Here is a 22,975-nt window from a genome sequence, read left to right on the forward strand (position 1 = left end):
ACCGCCTCCCACTGAAGCCAGGGAAAAAATGCACCGATACACTGTATTTAATAATTGCATATGCCAATGTAATGTATGTAAGTTTTGTTTACATGATCACAAGGAGCCTGTGATGTACTTAAAGTTATTTATTCATCTACTGTACAAAATATATATTGTTCAATAAAACGAGTTTAAAAAAAAAAAAAATCACATAATTTAACCGCAGGCTCATAGAAAAGCATCACTGATGCTGAAAAAGCGTAGGAACAAGGACGCAATTTTACTGCGATTTTACCGCGATCACCTGTGTGAAAGCGGCCTGAATGCACAATCAGTAATCAGGAGCTTTGTGAGCGCTTTAGACTGGGCCTCAGTTTAAAAATGCATGCAGAATTTCCGTGCGGCAGGTCTGCACTGAAATTCCGGCCTGGGTGAACCCAGCCTTAAAAGATCCAGAACACAAGCCGTAAGACATGTTTTACTTTTATAACATGTTAGGGTGTATGTCCATGACCATGTTTTCACCATGTATCACGCATGAGTGATGCGTGGTAAATGAAGTCAATGAAAGTCAATGGACTGCGTGTAGATATGCAAGGGAAATAAATCGCAGCATGCTCTATTTCTCTGCGTACCACGTAGAATGAGCCCTATACACTTCTATGGGCTGTGTATGATATGCTATCCAATTGTGTATGGGCAGCATTTCCATATGCATCGCCACTCCGAACAAAGTGGGGAATTAAAAAAAAAACAAAGACACTACACATGCGCAGTCAAACGCGATTTCTGCCGGCAGAGCATGTGAGACTCACTGCACTGTACTCATACACTCGTGTGAATGAGCCCTAAGGTGAATGGAAGCAATGAAAGTTTATAGTGTGTAGATATCGTGTACATATGGCATTGAAATAAATCGCTGCATGCACTATTTCTCTGCATATGATACAGAGCCCTTCTATGGGCCCCATATTGAAATGCTGTCCCTATGCAGGCATTGCGGGAGGGCAGGGTTTCAAAACTAATTTGAAAAGAAAAAAATAAATAAAAAATCACACTGCTCAAGTCCGTGACATCAGATTTCCGGACATGTGTAGTGCATATTCAGCCAATACACGATCTCTGATGGCACTCTGCCAGCAGAGAGAAAGGGTTGTGTATGTGTAAAACAGCGCCGTTTTATGCATACACTTGTGGAAATGAGCCCTTAGGCCACTCTCAAACACGGCGTCGGCGAAACACCGCGATTTTAATGGTTTTCAAATGGATGTCACAGCTTTCACAGTGCTTTGTAACGGCACCTCTTCATTGTGATGGGTGATAAGGTGTGTTTAAAAAGAGCAAAAACGTCCAAAATAAAGCACACTGCAATCAAAAATTACGGCGATAGAAAAGGCCGTGTTCGAGCGCAGGTCCGCGAGACTCCATTGAAATCAGTGAAGCATTATACCACAATTAACACGGCGTTCAAAACGCTTCGGTAATCGCGGTAAAAAGCGCATGTGTGAGAGACCTTAGATGCATCTCTGAGATAAACAGTACTTGCACTTTCTGCCATGTGTGCCGCTCCACATCCATTCCCCTGCACTGGATGAGTGATGGGAGTGGCATTGCAGAAGCCAGGGGAGGGGGCTTCATGAAAATCCCTTGATCTGCCTGCTGACTGCACTTTCACTAGGTCCACTGCGCAGCGTCGATAGCTTCTCCAGCACATTAGCACTTCCGCCGTGACCTGCGCTCAGACTCCTCCACTCTGATGTTATCAGTGGAGGAGAACGGGACAAGAGAGGAGTCTGAGCGGAGGTTAGGGAGGAAGCACTAGTGTGCCGGAGAAGCTACCAGCGCTGCACAGATGACCTAGTGAAAGTGCAGTCAGTCAGCGTTAGTGTGGAAAGGAGGCCCTTTGGGCCCCCCTGGCTTAGGGGCCGGGTCTCAACCCTTATATGTACTCCACATCATTTATCCCATTGGACAGATCCATGTGTGCAGTCCTTGTAGCTTGAGAAAAACTAAATATACCTGTCAGGGGTTAAGCCCACTTAAAATACCTGTCTTTATATGATTGAATTGGTGTGCAAGTTTAAGAACCTTCAGGGAGGTCACATGTCTGTGTTTTTGTAATCCAACTTGCTGCTGTGGACTAACAGGACCTAATACGCCTGCTGTTTGGCTGATGGATTTGGTATAAAGTACAGGCTCTGGTGAGACTGCAGTTTCAGAGAGTGCAGAGAAGAGAGACTCTGCTAGGGAGGAACAGTTTTTTGCAGAGAACCTTGCGAGGAATGAGCAACCCAGTGGTAATGGAGAGCTGGGTTTGCCTGTAGCAGAGAGAAAGAACATAGCTCAGATTCCTGGATTGGTGCTTCCCATCTGACTGTGATAATTCTACACTGCATGTACAATATAAAGGGCACCCAAGTTATAACATTAATTGAACATTAGCAGACTGTTTGTAGTGTATTTAAATAATACTTTTGTATGTTTTTTCATATTATACTTTACTGTACATTCAGTAAAACATTGTTTGTTCAAATTAACTGTTGTAAAACCTTTCCATAATTGGCCTCATATTCCACACCTGTTATACATCCGCTTTGAATTCTATGGTTTTAGTATGTGAAATATTAAGTACAACTTTACTGCTTCCATAGAGTAAGTGACAGCCAGGTGTTGGTAATCAAATGCCCCTGATTACTTTATCATCAATAAGTAGTACAACCTCTATAATGCTGAAGTGTTGGCAGTTTGCTGGTTTGGAGCATTCAGGCACATGCCAAAGAGGAAAGACATAAGCAATGATCTTGAGGAAGCAACTATATCTTACCCTCAATCTAATAATGGTTAAAAGGCCATTTACAAATTTGAAGTTCATGATTCTACAATGAGAAAGATTTTTCACAAGTCGAAAATATTCAAAACAGTTGACAATCTTCCCAGGAGTGGATATCTCAGCAATTCATGCCAAAGTTAGACCATGCAATGCTCAGAGAAATTCCAGAAACCTAAGACTTGCATCTCTGGCTATGTCTAAAGGCCTCAGTCTGCATGCTCAATGTTTAAGTTCATGACAGTAGGATTAGTAAATGACTGAAAAAGTATGGCTTATTTGGAAAGGTTGCCAAGGGAAAGTTTCTTTCTAAAAAGAACATAGCAACATGGCTAAAATTTGCAAGGTTGCATCTGAGCAAACCACAAGACGTCTAGAACAATGTCCTTTGGACAGAGAAGACCAAAGTGGAGATGTTTGGCCATAATGCCTAGAGCCACACTTGGTGAAAACCAAACATAGCATATCAACACAAACACCTAATACCAACTGTCAAGCCCAGTAGGGAAGGACTAGTTTGCAGCCTCAGGACCTGGTCACCTTGCGGTTATGGATGCAACCATATAGTCTTTTGTATACCAAAGTATTCTACAGTCAAATGTGAGGCCATTTATCGAAAAGCTAAAGTTTGGCTAAAAATGATTACTTCACGTTTTAGCTGCTAAATTTGGTTCTACAAGCTGTTAATTAATGGGGTGTAGTTGATTTTTCACACACTTCTGCATTTTGGCCCAGTTTTTGTTAAATAAATAATTTCATGGTGTAATTTGTCATTTTTACCTATATTTACCTATTTTTAAGACTTTCTAATAACCAGATTATTTTTACACATAAAACCATGGAATTCAAAGAGGATATCCTTATTTTTTCCTTATGATTGTACAGTATATCCCCCTATAGAACTTGATTAATGCCATATGTCTTTAGCAGGGTTTTTTTGTCCAGTCAAGATTAATTTATGACCCCTCGTTTGAGTAGATGGCACCCTCCCCCCTTGAAAAGTATAAACCTGAGAATTTGGGGTGTGGTGTATTGATGGCCATGATTTTAATTTGACTCTTCAGTCCCCACTCTCACCTAAAGATGCTGATTTGGCCTCTTCTAGCCAGGTCTGACTCCTGCAGAAGTCCCTGGCGCTCCAGCTCTTCACATGTTCCTTTCAGGCAGCCCCTCTAAACTCTCTATCTGTCTCTGCTCTTGTAGGTCTCTGGCTTTCTCTTTTCTTACTCACCTGTCACCTACGGGAACTAAAAAGCATGCAGGAATGTAGGGCTAGTAAAGTACACAGGGCAGAACATGAGAGCAGGTCACACTGATGACATAATCCCCCTGTGCAACACTGAATTCAGCATTGCATAGGGGGATGATGTTCTTTTCCTGGACAGAATAGAAGACACAAAGTACTTTCCATCTGTCAGACAATCCTAAACACCTTCTGGGTATCAGTCCAGGGTGCACAAGCCTCCCTGCCCCTGGCAAAGTCCACCCTTGTAGCACTTGATTACATGTGGTGACCGAGTGCTAAGGAAACCAAATTAATGAATCATCAGAAAGCAACCCATAGTAAGAATTAATCGTCTCGCCACGGAATTTCCGCCCATCTGCAGGGGGCTAAGAGTGATTTTTCAGAATAATAATGCCATTTTAGATAAATTAAATGATATGCACTTTTGCTAGTTATCAGATTGGCTATCATATAACGACACATTTTCTCAAACTGTGGTGACCATTTAAACATTGTTATTGCATATAAACATTGTGCAAACAAACAAAAAGCTGTAATCTGTGACCATTCCATTGCAACTAATTTAGGATAGCATAAAACTATGCGAATGTCATATTAACTGTTCTGGGCTGCAACAGAATTTTGGCCCTAGATTTTAATATAGAATTTGCAATTAAATGAACACTGTAACAAAGCTGATGCACTGTGTTATTCCATGCTACATTCTGCTGCAACAAGGTAGACGCTAAATAAAAATGGCAAGTATGTTTTTGATTAATACATGTTTCTAGGAACAGTCCACCCCAGCTAAAGACATTTGTGCCAATGTTTTTTTTTCTTACCAATTTTGTCTGCATTAGATAATGTTTTATTTGTTGGAAATGTCATTTATTTTCATTTGTGATTATAAGCTATTAATTATGACTATTTTCTGTCTTTCTCCAGTCATCAGGAAGACATGGATGTAGATAATAATACTGAAAAATACCTTAGCTGTCAGCAGCCACTCGAATCCAAAGTAAAAATGTAAGTGAAATTTGTTGTTTCTGGGCAATTTCCAGATCATACTGCTGAACATTTGGCACCTTGACATAAAATGGTTTGAAAATCAATTAGTGATTACTGTGATGACAAAGAACAAAGCTTCTCTTTAGGGGATTAAATATTCCGCAATGCCGCCCCTGAATTCTGCACCAAAATCCGCCCTAATAACTGTGGATTTTGATTCAGAATTGCTAGCAAGTTTCTGCTTCTTTCAATTCCGCATCAAAATCGAAAGCTAGCAGTGCGGATTTTGATGCTGAACTGTCCGCAGAAGGGCATATTCCACAACAAAGTTGCGTAATATTCTGCCCCATGTGAACAGTCCCTAAAGCGCTTAGAAAACAAGAGCAATAAAATAGTGAAAGACACTGGAATTGTAACTTGCAAGTTAAGGTGCATTTATATGCCATGAACATTCGCCTAGATGTTTGTTTCCCCGTTAATCGGCTCATATATGTGCAAAAGATCAACCGATGAATGAGCAAACATAAATTAGTCGTCTGATCTGCTTGTTTATGTGAACATAAAAATGCTCGCTGGTTGGTCACATCTTCCCATGTATATGGGCAGATGTACAGCTGCATTATGGCATTATGGCAATGAACAATTGATGTAACAATTGTTCTTCCTCATGATGCCCAGATCATATGCCATGTGTGCTCGTTACAGCTGGCCAATTGTTGCCCATGTAAAAAAGCCTTCTGTGTTCTGCATGTAATATGGAACAAAGTCCAACATGAAGATACTGGATAAAAATGACCAAGCAACGCTCCTCTTCCTCGTGCTGTGGTCTTGAGCACACAGTCAGGCTCATGTGACCGAGGTCATATTTTTCTACTTGCCCCCCATTCCATAGATTGTGCTTTTTAGAATAATAAGCACTAGCAGAGTTAAAGGAGGCAATATTGATTATGATTTCTTCTTATGTCACATGTGAATAAGCAAGCAAGATATTATAGCATCTGTCAGCACAACTACCACAGTATTTGAGGTAGTAGTGTTTTTTCTATACTGGTTTCATATATTGAAATAACAATAGTGGATTTGAATAGAAAAATGATTGTTCTCAGTAAGAAAAACCAAGTAATCTTGTAGATATGATACCTTTTTAATGGCTAACAAAAATACATGAAAGTATAGTGAGCTTTCCAACCTACTCAGGGTTCTTCCTCAGGCTTCAATAGAAAGGCATGGATGTCCTACACTGTGGTATGGGGCATGGATCCTTGGGGACCCTGGAACATGGAATTCAATTTTGTATTGTGGCCCCTGCAAAAGAGAGAGAGAGAGTAAAACCCTATTGCAAAGTTGAAGAGTAGCATGTGAGAAGAAGATATCTGCCTTCTGTGTCTCTCTAAGTCCTGTGGATCCACTGCTGTGACTGAAGTAAGAAAAGCGTACTCAAAGTGGCCTCCTTCTGCTATGATAGGGTCAGATCATCCAGTCATCAACCATCATCTGCAGGAGATTCAGGTACCGATCCACATTGAGAGTGCCTGGAGTAAACACTGGTTCAACCACGGCTACATGCATGTATCTTAGCAGAAGGAGGTCACTTAAAGACGCTTTCCTTACTTCAGTCACAGCAGCAGTCTCATGGGACTTAGGCCACTCTCACACATGCACTTTTTACCACGATTACCACGGTGTTTTGAACAATGCTATGTGTGAGAGTGGCCTGATAGAGACGTGGTAAGCGGCTTTCTCCTTCTCTGATGCTACTCTAACTTTGCAATTGGGTTTTACATTCTCTCTTACAAATAATAAAGGGTCACAACCCAATTTGAAATCCATGTGCCATACCATCATGTAGCACATCCATGACTTCCTATTTAAGTACATTGTTGTTATTTCTTGACAAAGGCTGCGGCGACAGCCGAAACGTTGGCATCAAGCCCCTGTGTGGCTTCAATAAAGATGGAATTCTTTTAACTCTATGCATTGATGTATTTCGGTATCCTGCTTTGCAGCTCCAACACATCATTTCTTGTTATTTCAATATAGGACACCAGTATAAAGATATAGCGCTAGATCTGTTTTTTTTTTACTACTTCTTGTATAATTTATAACCGGTTCGTATATTTGCTAGCTTCATGAAAACTATGTTAATCAAATACATGATGTCCTTCGACAGTATATAGCTGTCTATTGACTTCAGAAACTTATTTAGCACTCTTGGTAATGGCTATTAGTAAAGGTGTTTCATTAGCTTCCAAAACACAGAATTGCACTTACAACTGCTCCTTGGTGCTTGCAACCATGCTGTGACTGTCTGCTGGGAGCAAGGCAGACAAAGCTTCTTCATTCACATTCTTGCCACAGACTTTTTCACATGACTACAGCAGACGCCACATGCTAAAATGCTTATACAAGTCGACTAGTTCCTATACGCATGATTGGTTATTTATTTTCTCAAGGGGCGCATATTTGTATACCGTACACTGCACATTTCATTGAGCAAAACCATAGCAGAACAGAACCCTAAATTGCATTTAACAAATGAAACCCTAAATTTCAAATGACATATTATTTAATTAGAATCATTGAACAGTGAACCATTGTGATTGTTATTCCTGCAGTATGAATATTTGTAGTTTGCTTGTTTAGACTGCTTTATGTTTACAGTAGTTGTCAAATTAAGATTATTAGTGCTGAGACAGTAGAGGTGTAAATAATAGGACTAGCAACTATTGTGATGCCAACCTTGAAATTGCACATTTCCTTCTTCTCTTCCACAAACATCAGCGTTAGAGATTTATAGTAACAACACAATGTAGTTGTAGTGTGACAGCTAACAGAGGCAACATAAAAAAATAGCACCAAAATCAGCCCTGTACTCTAAATGAAATGTTTAGACCCTGATAAATCACTTCCACAACCCCTTTCCATCATCATTATCCATTAGTAGTAATCCATCAGAGAGCAAATCAATAAACTGGCCTCCCTTCCCATGATGAGAGGGGATTCTGTATGTGAGATAAAATGTTCCCTTTTCAAGGCTCATTACATGGGTACATATTTCAAGAACCCATATATAATAACAGCCTCCTACTTCACATAACTCCACCAAATGATTTTTTAAGAGAATTGTATTGCTGCCCAGCACGGTGGTCATTCATGTGGATGGATTAGTCTGAGATTTACAGTACAATAATAAAATATAGATAAAAGCATCCCAGACGCTGCTGGCTTTATTATTTCTTAATGGTGTCAGTGCATAGAATATTGATACAGTTTCTAATCTCCCAGTAAATGACAAGGTTAACTGTAGTTTGTTCCCTTGGGGCACAATGTTGATGCAGGACAAATTTACTTCTTTATGATGAAAATGAAATCATCACGTGCGACAGCTTCAGTATCAGACAAGCCATTCTGGCAGCGATTCAGACTCCCTCTGCTTCCAGAAGACTCCATTCTCTGTAGGAATTACCAGCTAGTGTTGTTATAGCTTTATTGATCTTGGAGAAAATCGAGATCCTATCCTGAGCCAGACAGATATGTCTTTTTGATGCCGTGTGCACCTGCATTTTAGTGGGGTTTTTAGACTAAACAAGAAAATGTTTACAGTGATTGATGGAAAAATGCAGAATATTATGTTATCTGTTTACTTTTATTATGTGTTTTTAATGATGTTGATTATTATTCTGCTTGGTTAACGCTTTCCTGCTGCAGCCCTTTTTTTTGTCTCCACTTTCAAATAAATCATAGCTTTTTTTATAGCTACATGAGGGCTTGCTTTTTATGAGACAAGTTGTGTTTTTCAGTGGTACTATATAATTTATTAGAAAGCCAAGTGGGGCGAAATAGAACAAAATTGAAATTGCACTATTTTTTGGAGGGTTTTGTTTTTACAGTGTTCTTGGCACAGTACGAATGACATGTCATCTTTATTATGTGGGTCAGTACGATTACAGCAAAATTAAACTTATGTATTTTGTGAGTATTTCTGCTAAGAATACCTTATTTTAAGACTATTGCTTTTTACCCCCATAACTTCCTAATTCCTAAGTGTATACAGCAGTGTGAGGGCTCGTTTTTTGCAAGGTGACCTGTAGTTTTCATTGCTATCATTTAACTAGTACCAGGGTACATACAACTTTTTGCTCACTTTTTATTAATTTTTTTCTTGGTGAGGTGAAGAAAAAGTGCAATTTTGTATTGCATTTCTTTCTGACAATGTTTACCATGCCAGATTAATAATATAATATTTTAATAAATTGAACTTTTACAGATACAGCTATACCAATTTTTACACTTTTTATTATTTTGATGCCATGACTGAAAAAGGAGGGTTTAAAAAAAAAAACTTTTAATATTTTTTAGGTTTTGTTAAAATCTTTATTTTACTTATGGTATGGCATTATGCCTTATTTTAATAGGCATTCTATTAAGATGGTTTCCAAGCCAGTTCTCCACAATCACACCCATTGTGTGCTGTATTTGTATGGCACACTTCGGAAAGGTGTTATAGGGGTTGTGTGCAGAACACAGTCCCTGAACATATGAAGTATTCGTGCATTTGAACATCATAGATTGGGTTCTCCTGCTTGGATTCTCCCTCTATAAAGCCATGATGTGAAGCCTCTCTGTAAGAACAGCTTAGATTCTGGTGGACTTTGAGTTGTCCTTGTATTTCAAAATAGCCAATTGTGTGAATGGCCATCATGTAATTTTACATTTCTACTGAAATGCCTGTGTTACAGGCGGCGAATGTGGGCCCAGCGTGTCAACCAGCCGGCTTGGCTTGAACCAGAACTGGTGTGGTTGGCAGCTCACCCCAATGGATAGAGGTACTGGAGCAAGGCACTGTGATACAGACAGACCTATGAGCAGGGACTAGAGATAAGATACACCTAGTGCATAGAAAATAATAGCAATATCAGGGCAAAAACATAATACATAGGTCATGCTGAGTTTTTAAAAATAGCCATGAAAAATATGGCCATGGGAATAGATAAATAGATTTACAATAGCTCCATATCACAGTCCACAAAACACAGGCTAAATACATAACTAAAATACACTCATTTGAAACTAGCCCTAAAGGCTTCTTCAGACTACTTTGATTTTGTCCCATTTTGCGGTCATGAAAATCATGACCGCAAAACAGGACGAAACAAAACCAATGACTAGTGGGTCTAGCTAGGACTTGCCCTATCTTTCTTGCACATAGGACCTATCTTTCTTGCATGTAAGTCTTTCTTTCTGCGTAATAGCGCAGAGTTAGAATAGTAAAAAAAATCACTAGTTCATGCGCTAATACGTTCTGTAGTGGCGAGCGTATAACAAAATTTATTTATTTTCTTATCAGCATTTGGAGTTTCATTCACAGACTTCGTGGCTGAATTCTATTAAAATGCAGGAAGTATTTTATCCTTAAAATGAAGGACGACCGGATGGAAACCAAACGAACCCCATTATTGTCAGTGGGATCTATTTGCCACACAAACGCTATTATAGTCAACGGGGTCTGTTTGGCACCGTTTGGTTCCGTCATAAGATGGATCCATTCACCAGAGGATTCCATTTTTCGCTCCCATAACGATGCAGGAAAAATAATTCTAAACGATAATGTGATATCCTAACAGGACACCGAGGAGAGACAGCTCTGCCCACATACAGTGATTGCCAGCTTTCTTTGTATCAGTATGTACATATACAGAGAAGACTGGCCATCATCTCATGTGAACCAGATAATCAGGACTCTCGCTGTCTCTCATAGGAGTCTTGTCAGGATTTATTCTGTTTTTTTTTTACTTCTGCTCCAAATGATATAAAGCTGTGTATTATGGAGCTCAGCATCTTTCCCTTTATCATATCCTCCTCTCAGATAGGACAGCAGAAATCGCCTAACATGGTTAGAGAATAAGATTCTCTAATGAATATTATTTGAATGTATTTAGCTTCCTTGGTAGCTTTCTAATGCGTTGGAGGTACAGTCTAGCAATAAGCGCATCAGGACGTAAGTGACAACCAGGAAGGCCATTACTCATCAGCTTCCTTATTTTTTGCTAAATAAAGGGTAAAGTTTGTCTATTGAAGTAATGTTTTTCTTCAGCCATTAAGTGAAAATCAGGGAGCACTGAGGGCACAGGATGTCAGATTTAATATTGGTTGAAATCTATGCAGAATTGTGGGCATGCTGTCATTACTGTAGCAAAAAAAAGGAAATGGAAATCATTGTTTAGTGGAGAAACAGGTTTGTGTCACCTTCTGCACCAATATGGTGGCACTACCAATAACTTGGCTTGGCATTCTTTCTTCCTAGTAGCTCTGTAACTCTTTACTTTTTAAGTGGAGTTGCACTTTGCATAATTTACTAGTAAGCTTCATGCAATTCAAGCCAATTTCAGCTAATTATTACTTTCTGAAATTCCCTAAAGGGTTCCTAATGTAATGAGCCTCTCTAGTTATCAGCTTTCTTATAGTACAATAAAATTTCGAAACTTTAGATCATTGAAGGTATTTAAAAGTTTCCACTTTGTTTATCTCTTCTAAACACATATTGATATTGTGTTTCCCCAGTAGTGAATCATGTTCTGAAATCAATTCCTGGAGATAGAATTGTTCTAAAGTGAAGATGGCCATAAATGACTTGTTTAGATTGTTTTGTTCAGCTCTTATCTACTTTGTTGTTCAACCAGACCAATAACAAGAAATTGTTCTCTTTTACATAATTGTGTTTCTCGGTTTATACGACTCTGCTGAAAATGAATTAAATACGATATGCACATGCAGTCAAATAAATGAGACTGTAGATGTGTGTGAAGGTATACTGCTGTATTTAAACGTTTTTACAGTACTAGCGTTATCTATGGAGATAACAGAACATAATCACCAGCATCATGATCGTCAGCATTTTTTTTATGCCCAATAAACTGTTTTTCTTTACACCACTTAGAAAAAATGTGAAAGCTGCCCCACTTTGAGCAATGTCACATAGTAAAGCTCAAGAACCACAGAGAGTACTGTCCACACATTAAGTAATGTCACGTGGTAGTTTTTACAGATTAGTACCATATAGTATAAGGGATACTTATTAAAGCATAACCTCACTTTCAGGTGGCTTTTCAGAATAAGGTGTATGTACGTGAGGCATGGCACGTTTTATGGTCATTATAATATGACTTGTATCATCCAGTTTTCAACAGTTTTCCCCTCTATAGGATGTAGATCTGATTTTAAGTTCTCTCTGAACTGATGAGTGGAGACTGTGTTTATGATGTCTCCCATATACTACATATGGAGAAAGGAGCAGATTGTGTTCTCTGTAGCACACTCATAAATAATAGCATAGAAGACATTATACAGCAGTACTGAGCACTGTAAGTGTGATTGGAGCAGCTGTGCAACAGTAAGTAACTCACTATTAACTTCAGCAGCACATATATATAAGTCTCTCTCCCTTTTGTCTCCCTTCTCAAGCCCTCATGCATCCACTGGTACTAACGCCTCCTAACAGTCTAGTCAGAACGGCCCAGATGGTGACCATTCGTCAATATGACCATCCAGCTTCTCCCACTCCAATAATGCGTCCCTCTCAGACTCTGTTAACTGGATGAAATCTTTTCAATTGCATCGTAGAGGCGTCTAGTGGGCAACAAGCGGAAAAAGAGGTCCACTACAAACAAGTAGCTCCTTTAGGACCTCAGGTGGCAAGACCATTCATCTAATCACACCACAGTTCTAATCATTTGTACATCCACACGTAAACAAGAATCACAGCCCAGCTAATCATTATCAAACAACAAGACATTCTTTATTAGAAAACTATTTTAAAAATAACCAGGAAGGTATAAAGCCATAATACAAGCAGACTACAGGTAAGCATATATTAACAAAGTGCAAATAGAAAAAAATAGCTACCAAAAGACATATATTAGTAGAAAAAACTGTCATACTAAAGTCAATAATAAAGTGCAAGTGCAATAGTACTTAGAGAGAAAACAATGTGTCTTATTAAAGTTAAACACAAAGAAAATTAAATTATATCATATAGCCAATAAATACAATAGCCACATATATGATAGCAAACCTGAAGTCTGGTGCTCCTTACACAGGTTTCGCTTATACAGTGATAACTTGGCTTGCCAGTGCCTCAGCTTGTGAGCTTCTTGACTTGTGAGCAGGCTATCTCCTGAATTTTTGCTCTGATGTAAGAGCAAAAACTCGGGTTACAAGCCTGCTTCACATTCCACACGGGGAGTCGTCTCATTACTGAACACTCCTCGGGAAGAAAGAATCCCCTGCTGTTCCGCGTCGGGAATTCCCATGGGGAAACTGGTTTTGACATACAAGTGTTTTGGGTTAAGCGGTTCATCATGGAATGACTTAAACTCTTAACCCAAGGCACATTATATATATATATATATATATATAGTGCTAACTTTGGGGTTATTCACTCTGGGACCGCCGTCTTTCTTTCATGAGGTTGGTGACATTCACAATGTAATTTTTTGTAGAAATCTGGTTCACCTGCCTTTTATTTCAGCAGTTCATCAGTATTCACACTGCGGTAACAGACATCACAGTGCACATGCCAATATAATAACCTGGCCTTCTGGCTGCTGACTAATACGGGATCTTCCATCCTATCAACCAAATGCCTCAATGTATCACTGCATATATCAAATTCCATATCATCATCAGTAGTGTCATCAGCTTGTGTCAGCATAAGGGTCTTCTGCCCCTGTCATGCTCGCGGCAGTCACAGCCCACTCCACACCAGACCCCCAGGGCCGCAGCCCTCTCAGCTCCTACTGAGCTGTCTCCAATGAAGCTATCTCTCTGAGCTCCTGAAAAAATGTATCTGCTCTATAACATGCTGTCTGCAGTTTGGACAGCATGTTCAAACCGACAGGCTTTCTTTAAAATGGCCAAGGGTTACATTATTCTCAATCACCTTTTCTGAGTCATTGTAAATTTGTAACATTGTAGAAGTCTATGGGAGAGCATGCACACGGAACACTGAAAAGAGTCAGCTTTTTGTGCTATGTGTGGACTTTACCAGGGAACACTATGGGAGTGGGAGAGTGGGCAAGTGTAAACAAATACATCCCCTGACTCCCACCCCCCCTCACCCCCCCCCCTCACTAACTTAAAGGGGTTGTCCCGAGGCAGCAAGTGGGGTTATACACTTCTGTATGGCCATAATAATGCACTTTGTAATATACATTGTGCATTAATTATGAGCCATACAGAAGTTATAAAAAGTTTTTTACTTACCTGCTCCGTTGCTAGCGTCCTCGTCTCCATGGTGCCGACTAATTTTTGGCCTCCGATGGCCAAATTAGCCGCGCTTGCGCAGTCCGGGTCTTCAGCAGTCTTCTATGGAGCCGCTCGTGCCAGAGAGCGGCTCCGTGTAGCTCCGCCCCGTCACGTGCCGATTCCAGCCAATCAGGAGGCTGGAATCGGCAGTGGACCGCACAGAAGAGCTGCGGTCCACGGAGCAAGAGGTTCCCGGCGGCCATCTTCACAGGTAAGTATAGAAGTCACCGGAGCGCGGGGATTAAGGTAAGCGCTCCGGTAAGCTTCCTTTACTTCCCTGCATCGGGGTTGTCTCGCGCCGAACGGGGGGGGGGGTTGAAAAAAAAAAAAACCCGTTTCGGCGCGGGACAACCCCTTTAATTTATGGTGCTGTTCAGAGATAACAGGTTCCCTTTAAACAGTCATTACGTTTGCAACTAAAAGTGCTATTTAATACAGTAGGTCCTAGGGTAATAGTCATTAACTGAAGTAAGGTAATATATTTTTCTTTATGTGCCGGTGTTCTTGACTATACTTTGAAACGTACTTACCCAGTGTATCCTACTGTGTGCACCAACTGTGTCTGTATCAGGCATAGCAGCTGCTATAAAGGCCAGCAGCTGAGAGGGAGTGCTGAAGGTGAAGGACTGTTGCTGGAAGATGCAAACACCTGGAGAATGGAGGGCAAGGGTGAAAGCCTGACTGCGGGAAAAGGAGAGACACAGGAAAACAGTAAATTAAGACTAGAGAGAATTAGTAAAAGAGAAAAGAAACAGATAAAGTAGAAGACTGTGCAGAAGAGAACCTGTGATATCCCATATCTTCATGTGATATCAATAGGATATGCAATCACTTTGGTCCTGCGAGGATCCAACCTTATTGAGCCCTACTGATCCTGGGAGTGAAGTGGCGATAACACTGATTTAGTGTTGTATCCCCATCACTGTTTTTAAGTGAATGGGGTTGTGCTGTAGCAGAAAACTTTCTACCCACAGCGCCCCTTCATTCTTCGGATCGCCAGGGGCCTGACCCCACAGATCGCTAAGTGGTGGTATACTAGTGATATGTCATCACTTCTTGAGTTGGTATAATTAAGTGGGGTTCCATTCCAGGTTTTGCATTTGGAGTTTTGATATTCCTCCTCAGGCATCCCAATCATCCAGCCAACTTTAGATAAAGTATTACTTTATATCATGAAATGTATGAAATATCGTAACTTCATAGGAGAAACACTTTATATACAGTATAGATGTTCTTTTTCTGTATTTCCGTATTTAGGGTGCCTGTTACACATGTAAAGGCTGCCCTCTGGTGAACATTGGAAGGGTTTACTGCAGTCTACTTTTTCTGCACTCATAAGTAGAAAAAACTAATTGTGGCACTCTCTATTAGTTAGGAAACATTACAATTATACTTACCAAAGCAAAAATACAAAAAAAATTATCTAAGTATAAAATAAATGTATGAATGAATGAATGAATTTACAGTGAGAGATTGACATCAAAGAAGCAGAGAATTCATTTCAATTATGCACATCTAGAAAGCACAAACCTTTGGAGCCAGCGCTTGTGCTACTCCATATAGGTTGAGTTCACCTTAAAAAAAAAAAAAAATTTTCTTTAATCTAATTTTTGTTAATCTTGTTATTTTGTATAGCACCAACTTATTCCGTAACGCTTTCAGGTAATTATTATTTATTACCCCCCACCAAGCTGGGTTCTCATTTTACCAACCTCGGAAGGATGGAAGGCTGAGTCAACCTTGAGCTGGCTACCTGAATCATGTGGGAATTGAACTTGCAACCTTCAGGTCATAGGCAAGAGCTTACACTCTGCACCACACAAGGCTCCTGGATATCAATTATGTCCATCTAAGGCACTGATGGCGAACCTTTTAGAGATCAAGTGCCTAAACTGCAACCCAAAACTCACTTATTTATCGCACAGTGCCAACACAGCAATTTAACCTGAATAGTGAGGCCAAGTGCAATATCGGGCTCATAAAAATATCTGTAAAAAGAAAAAACCCACCTCCCGTCACTTTGAGGTTGCGATCAGAGGATCGGCAAGTGTTTCCTTTTACTTTCAATTTGAAACTTTGAATCACACTTGCATGCATATTGCATGCCATGCGATACTTTGCCGGCCCCATTGAAAACAATGAGCGATGCGTTCTGAGTAGAGATGAGCGTGCACCCAAATGCTCGAGTCCGCATTGTTCGAGTCGAGCTTTTCGTAAAATTCGAGAGCTCTACTCGAGTAACGAACCTCTCTCTCTCTCCCCCTGCCTGCCAGACAAAAAATTTGCAAATGACACGCACTGTGTCGCGGCGGGGAGGGGCCAAAACAGGCATGTTACAGCGGGGAGGAGCAAAAAACTGGGGCGAGGGTCGAAAACGGCTTGATGCTCGTTCGAGTAACGAGCACTATTGAGAACGGTAATACTCGAACGACCATCAAGCTCGACAGAGTACGTTTGCTCAACTCTAGTTCTGAGGGAACGCCCAAAGACAGGACATGCTGCAATTTTTCCCCACAACTCAATTCAAAAGAATTCATATTTGTGCAACATTTGTGCGTCTTGCAACGTACAAATCTTATGCGATTTTCATGGTCATGTGAAAGCAGCCCAAGTCAGTTTGAGGTATGCTGCCACTTGTAGAGTAGCCTCAGAAGTAATAGTATCTCCTATATCGGCCCCAGTAGTAATAGTGACCCCCACAATGGACTCAGTACTAATAATGTCCCCTATGTCGGCCCTAGAAGTAATAGTGACCTCCACAGTAGCCTCATTAGTAATAGTGTCCCCTATGTTCGCCCCAGTAGTAATTGTGACCTCTATATTGACTTCAGTAGTAATATTATTATAACTGGGGACAATATAGGAGAAACTATTACTAATAGTGTCTCCTGAATCAGCTCCAATAGTAATAGTGCCCCCCATAGTAACCCCAGTAATAATAGCACCCCTTGAGACTGATATGCTTACCTCTTCCATGTCTTCAAAGTGCCGCTGCTCCTCTCCTTGGCACTGCTGTGGGCAGAAATGTGTGTGCTTGGACGCCTCCTTCCTTCTGCTCTTCTCCTGTGGAACCAAGGAGTAGAGGTCAGGGGAGGAAGAACTTGGGTGCACACAGATATCAATTTGTGCACCCGTAGCAGTGCCACTGAGTGATTACCAGCCGGGGAGCTGTGGCACGCCGACTGGTAATCACTTTCACGGTGACCCAAGGTCCCAAAACAAAAGCGGGACACAGGGTCCCAAAGCGGGACTTTCCCACCTAAATGGTGATGTCTAGTCACCTTATTCTAATAATACTTTTAACATATGGTGCATGTGCCCTCAGACAGAGCTCGGAGTACCCACTCTGGCACGAGTGCCATAGGTTTACCACCACTAGTCTAAGGTGTTTTATTCCTTAAGACAGACAAAATTGATAAGAAGGTTATGTATTTTTATGTCCAGCATCCATAACTTGACAGAAAAACATTGAATGCACTGTTTTTCAGACCGGCTCGAGTAGATGTCCAACATCACTGCTAATGCCACTGCACACAAAACTGACCCCATAGATAACATCAGTTTTCCTGCAGTGTTTTTGTACTATGCTTGAAGGAATGATAGGAGAGGGCTGGATATAATTAGGAAGGGGGGGGGGGGGGCTTAGTGTTTCAAAATTCCATCTGTGATTACTTTGTAGGTTATCTTGAGTGTTAGCACTGTTGACTTTCAGCAATGGAGCCATCTATTCTAATATAATACTAATAACAATAATCTTTATTTGTGTAGCGCCAACTTATTCCGCAGCGCTTTCAAGCATGGGAGAAACACAGACAATACAACAATTACATGTGATATACAATCAGTTTGAAACAAACAGAGGAAGGGGTGGTACAGGAGGTACAAGGGGTGGGTAGGGGCGGAATAAGGCATGGGGGAACACAGGCAGTATGGGAATTACATGTGGAAATCAGTTATTAGAAAGTAAACGGGGTGGAGCGGTAAGGAGGAGTAGGGGTAAAGGTCAAATGCGATAAGCAGGGTGGAAGGTTTGGGATGCCATAGGGAGTGGCGGGGTCTAGGTCAGGAGATTGGGTATGCCTCCCTGAAGAGGTGAGTTTTTAAGGTACATCTGAAATTTTGTGCATCGGGAATTGTCCGGATGCCTTGGGGTAGAGCGTTCAAGAGGATGGGTGCTGCTCTGGTGAAGTCCTGTAGGCGAGCATGTGAGGTTTGTATTAGAAAGGTGTTTAGTCTGTGTGTGTTAGTGGATCAGAGTGTGTAGGCTGAGTGGTGTACAGACAGGACCAAATATGACCAAAGTAAACAATGACTATGGATTGGTATACCAGAACGGAATTTCTTATTGAAGACAATTTATCATCCAATAGCACAATAAATATACAGAAGTTTTATATTAAATTGCTGATAAATCTTAAACATAATCATAACTCAGTGGTTATAATAACGCATGACTAATGCAGTCCAAAACATCTGCGTGACAAATCCAGGAATGGGAGAGGTATTGTCTCTCCTTAAGGAGAGCACCTAGAAGGTGTGTGGAGACACCTAGGAGGTGAGTAAGGAGACTTACAAGGCCATGCATGCTCTTCTAGGAAATATATGCAAATAAGGAAGATGGAACAATACATCCAATAGGTGGCGCTGGAGAGGTATTGTTCCATCATCCTTATTTGCATATATTTCCCAGAGGAGCATGCATGGCATTATAAGTCTCCTCATTCACCTTCTAGGTGTCTCCACACACCTTCTAGGTGCTCTCCTTAAGGAGAGACGATACCCTTCCCGACCGACATCATAGGACTCTCACTATCCAAGCTAGTATCGTACTGCACACTGATGAGGGGAGAAAAAAATGAAACAGCTGTCTGTGTATGGGTTCTGGCTTCATTTTCAATTCCCAGTCATTATTTTAAAGACTTGTTTAAAGGGTCTGACATTGATTTGAAGGAATGCTGCCATCCAATAGGTGGCGCTGCAGAGGTATTGTTCCATCTTCCATATTTGCAAATCCTGGTATGTTACATCTCAGAATTTCAGCTCCATATTCTATAACAATGCCTAGAGGTCATCAGCTGCACATGAAGTTGACCTATGATACAGGAAACACAGAGAAAAGAGGATCCATGAGTACAAACTGTATGTGGACCCTGTTTTAAGGCATTCATTTATCACTAGTGAAGTAATTGTCATGGAATATCTCTCTATCATAATGATAGGTTAATCGCGGAAAATCACAGTGACTCTAAATGATTTCCGAAAGTGGAAATCCGCTTGCGAGAATCCTCCCCGACCGTGGACAGACGGCCTTAATACTTATTTAGCTCTGTAGGGAAAAAAGTTTATTCGATGAATCTAGAATTACTCCTATTTTTGGAATATGAGCACCATAAAAAAATCTGCAACAGAATCTGCACATGACTTTTTTGCAGATCTTCACATAGGATTTCACTCATTGCATTGCAATGACTGAGATCAGCTGTGAAAATCTGTCATCTTAGGGTGCATTCCCACGAACGTATATCGGGTCAGTTTTCACGCCGAGCCGATATACGTTGTCCTCATGTGCAGGGGGGGGAGGCTGGAAGAGCCCAGGAGCAGGAACTGAGCTCCCGCCCCCTCTCTGCCTCCTCTCCGCCCCTCTGCACTATTTGCAATGGGGAGAGGCGGGACGGGGGTGGGGGTAATTCTCGGAACTTAGCAGCACCTCCGCCCTGCCTCCTTTCATTGCAAATAGTGCAGAGGGGCGGAGAGGAGGCAGAGAGGGGGCGGGAGCTCAGTTCCTGCTCCTGGCTCTTCCATCCTCCCCCCCCCCCCTGCACATGAGGACGACGTATATTGGCTCGCCGTGAAAACCGAGCCGATATACGTTCATGTAAATGCAGCCTTAAAGGGGTTGTCCCGCGCCGAAACGGTTTTTTTTTTTTTTTCAACCCCCCCCCCGTTCGGCGCGAGACAACCCCGATGCAGGGGTTAAAAAAGATCACCGGACAGCGCTTACCTGAATCCCCGTGCTCCGGTGACTTCTTACTCACTTGGTGAAGATGGCCGCCCCCTCCCCACCTTTTGTCTGCAGCCAGCAATAGGAGGGGGCCCCGCTTCCCCTCCCATTGCAAACAGCAGAAAGGGGCGGAGAGGAGAAGAAGAGGGGGAGAGAGTTTAGCAGTCACGCTGCTGAACTCCCTCGCACCTCCCTTCTCCGGCAGCTAGCATAAGCTCCCATAGGAATCTATGCAGCTGCCACCACCGACGTGAAAGCACCCAGTTGGGCGCTTTTATGCCACGGGAATACACCCCTGTGCACTGATGCATTGTAAGCCAATGCATCAGAGGGGCAGCGTATATCGACCGGGCATTAAAAGACCCAGCCGATATACACCCGTGTGAATAAGCCCTTACAGTGTCTTATCTGAGATAGCCCATTCAAATAGCACCTGGCAACCTGGTGATCAAGGAACACCTGAAGCTACAGCCAACCAGACATTGCTCCTGCAGCGGCCACTGACAGTCATGAGGAAAAAGCACTGTACATATAATAAATGGATTGCAGATTGGCTCTCAATTCTGGCTCAGAGATGGCGCTCTGGAGTAGGTCACAACCCCCTATGATAACCACATAACCCCTATGATTTTGTATTCTTATTTCATTCCTAGAATGGTACATACACAGACGAAAACACTTTGGTATACTTTAAAAGCATTTACAGACATTTATTAAAACTATTTAAGGCCTCGTTCACATTACTGTTGGGAGTTTTCATTTTTCTTCTCCATTATGAGTGCAGGAAGGTGAAGTTCCCTGGGCGAACAAATTTGGAATGAAAGCATTGAACGGTGCGGAATGGACCCCATTGACTATAATGGAGTCCATTCAGTTTTTTTTGAAAAACCTCAGATGAAATAGCACAGCATGCTGCACTATATGGTTCTGGATTTTAATGGCATTTGGGAATGGAGGCTGCAAATGGTGATGTGAAGAAGTCCTGAGAGAGAAGCTAGCTTTGTTCTCAACAGCAACCAAATTTTGTAAACTGCAACAATAAGGTAGACTCACTCCCTAATGTTTTCAAAGGCTGCAAGGACACAGCGATGTCCCAATGATGATATAATACAGTGGTGCAATTCGTTGGCTGGATTCTCTGGACTCAGCACCAGAACACCTTAGTGTATGTTCAGGATGTCTGGACCCACCAACACTCATACCATTGCAATACACTGAAATAGCATATGTATATCTACTTAATACAGTTGTCATACTGCCTTGACATTACTTTCTATGTCTGTCCCGCCTGTCTTTAATAGCTAAAGCTTATGGCTATTTATTATCCCATTTGCTTCCCATGGAGAAACATGCTCTCCTCTCATATCTGGGTAAATAGCTCACTGGGCACTGAAACCGTTGCCTCAAGGAAATGATGAATCGTTCAGTTCTTAATTGTTCTTGTCCACGGGTTGTTGATGAAGATTCTCTTTTTCTTATTGGATATACTTTACATTTATCGATCTGAACAAATGACTAACCAGCATGTGCGATTGCTGCCCTAATTGTTGTTATTTCATTCACTTTATCTTGGGAATTACAGTGTGGCTTGTTGCAATATAACACCTAATGATGGATGGGAATATTGGGTGATCTAGTTCATTATAATGTGACTACCCCATTTAATAAATGCTTAAAAGGGCGAAATGCAAAGGGAAAAAAACACTAATGTTAGGATTAAAGGAACTTAGAAAAATATCCTTTATGGCTTTCAGATATTTAAATGGGTTTTCCGGTGCTTCAAAGCGAAAGTTATCTGCGATAACATGTAATTTTACAATGTAATGTTAGAACTTGTTTTACAAAGCTCCAAAGGTATTGCTTTACCTGCAGTTTCTCACCTGCTTAGTTCTCCATTGGTGTCCAATGGCACATTGTATTCAAATTCTGTGATGACACATTTTGTACAGTTGTGAATGTGCGCTCATCATGGGGCATTGTGGGAGATGTAGTTTTTGCATTCCCTGGCGGTCATTATTTAAATAACAATCTGGAAAGCAGATTGCCGGTTTGAAAAAAAAAAATCTGTAGTCCAGTTTGACGATTTAGATGGTGTTTGGAATAATGGCAATAAGTAGAAATGTTTGGGAAATTTTGCCCAGTCTCAGGAATACACCTCTAGGGTGCATTCAGACGACCGTATATCGGCTGGTGGAGAGGAGGCAGAGAGGGGGCGGGAGCTCAGAGCACTGCTCCCGACTCTTTCAGCCTCCTCCCCCTGCAGAAAGAGACGCTGTATATCGGCTGGGCGTGAAAACACGGCTGATATACGGTCGTCTGAATGCAGCCTTAATGGGGAATTCTTGCTGACAATTGACTGGTCTGTCAGAATGGTCTGAGCTGCACTTGACTGGTCAAAGTCCTCACTGAACAATTATACAAGTTCCACCCCCATGGACTTGTTGATAGATAGCCATACCTGTTATATCCTGATGACATTATAGAATTGAATCCTTCTTTCAACCAAGAATATTATAGTTTAACACTGAATATAACTAAAAAGTCTGTGATAGGAGCTTTGAAAGCATACTACCAGTAATCCACTAAAAAAAGTATTAGGATATGCACCTCTGTCTAAATGCTAACTTAA

General features: G+C 41.3%; 1 protein-coding gene across 1 annotated transcript in view; it reads left to right on the forward strand.

The window, feature by feature from the left end:
* IQCJ (IQ motif containing J) overlaps window positions 1-22,975 on the forward strand; it is a 118,421-nt gene that overhangs the window by 94,286 nt on the left and 1,160 nt on the right. Inside the window, exon 3 of the mRNA XM_066602935.1 lies at window positions 4,980-5,060. Within this exon, the coding sequence (XP_066459032.1) occupies window positions 4,980-5,060 (81 nt within the window). The remainder of the gene's footprint in view (window positions 1-4,979; window positions 5,061-22,975) is intronic.

The sequence above is a fragment of the Eleutherodactylus coqui genome, chromosome 1, assembly GCF_035609145.1.
Source record: "Eleutherodactylus coqui strain aEleCoq1 chromosome 1, aEleCoq1.hap1, whole genome shotgun sequence".
NCBI lineage: Eukaryota > Metazoa > Chordata > Amphibia > Anura > Eleutherodactylidae > Eleutherodactylus > Eleutherodactylus coqui.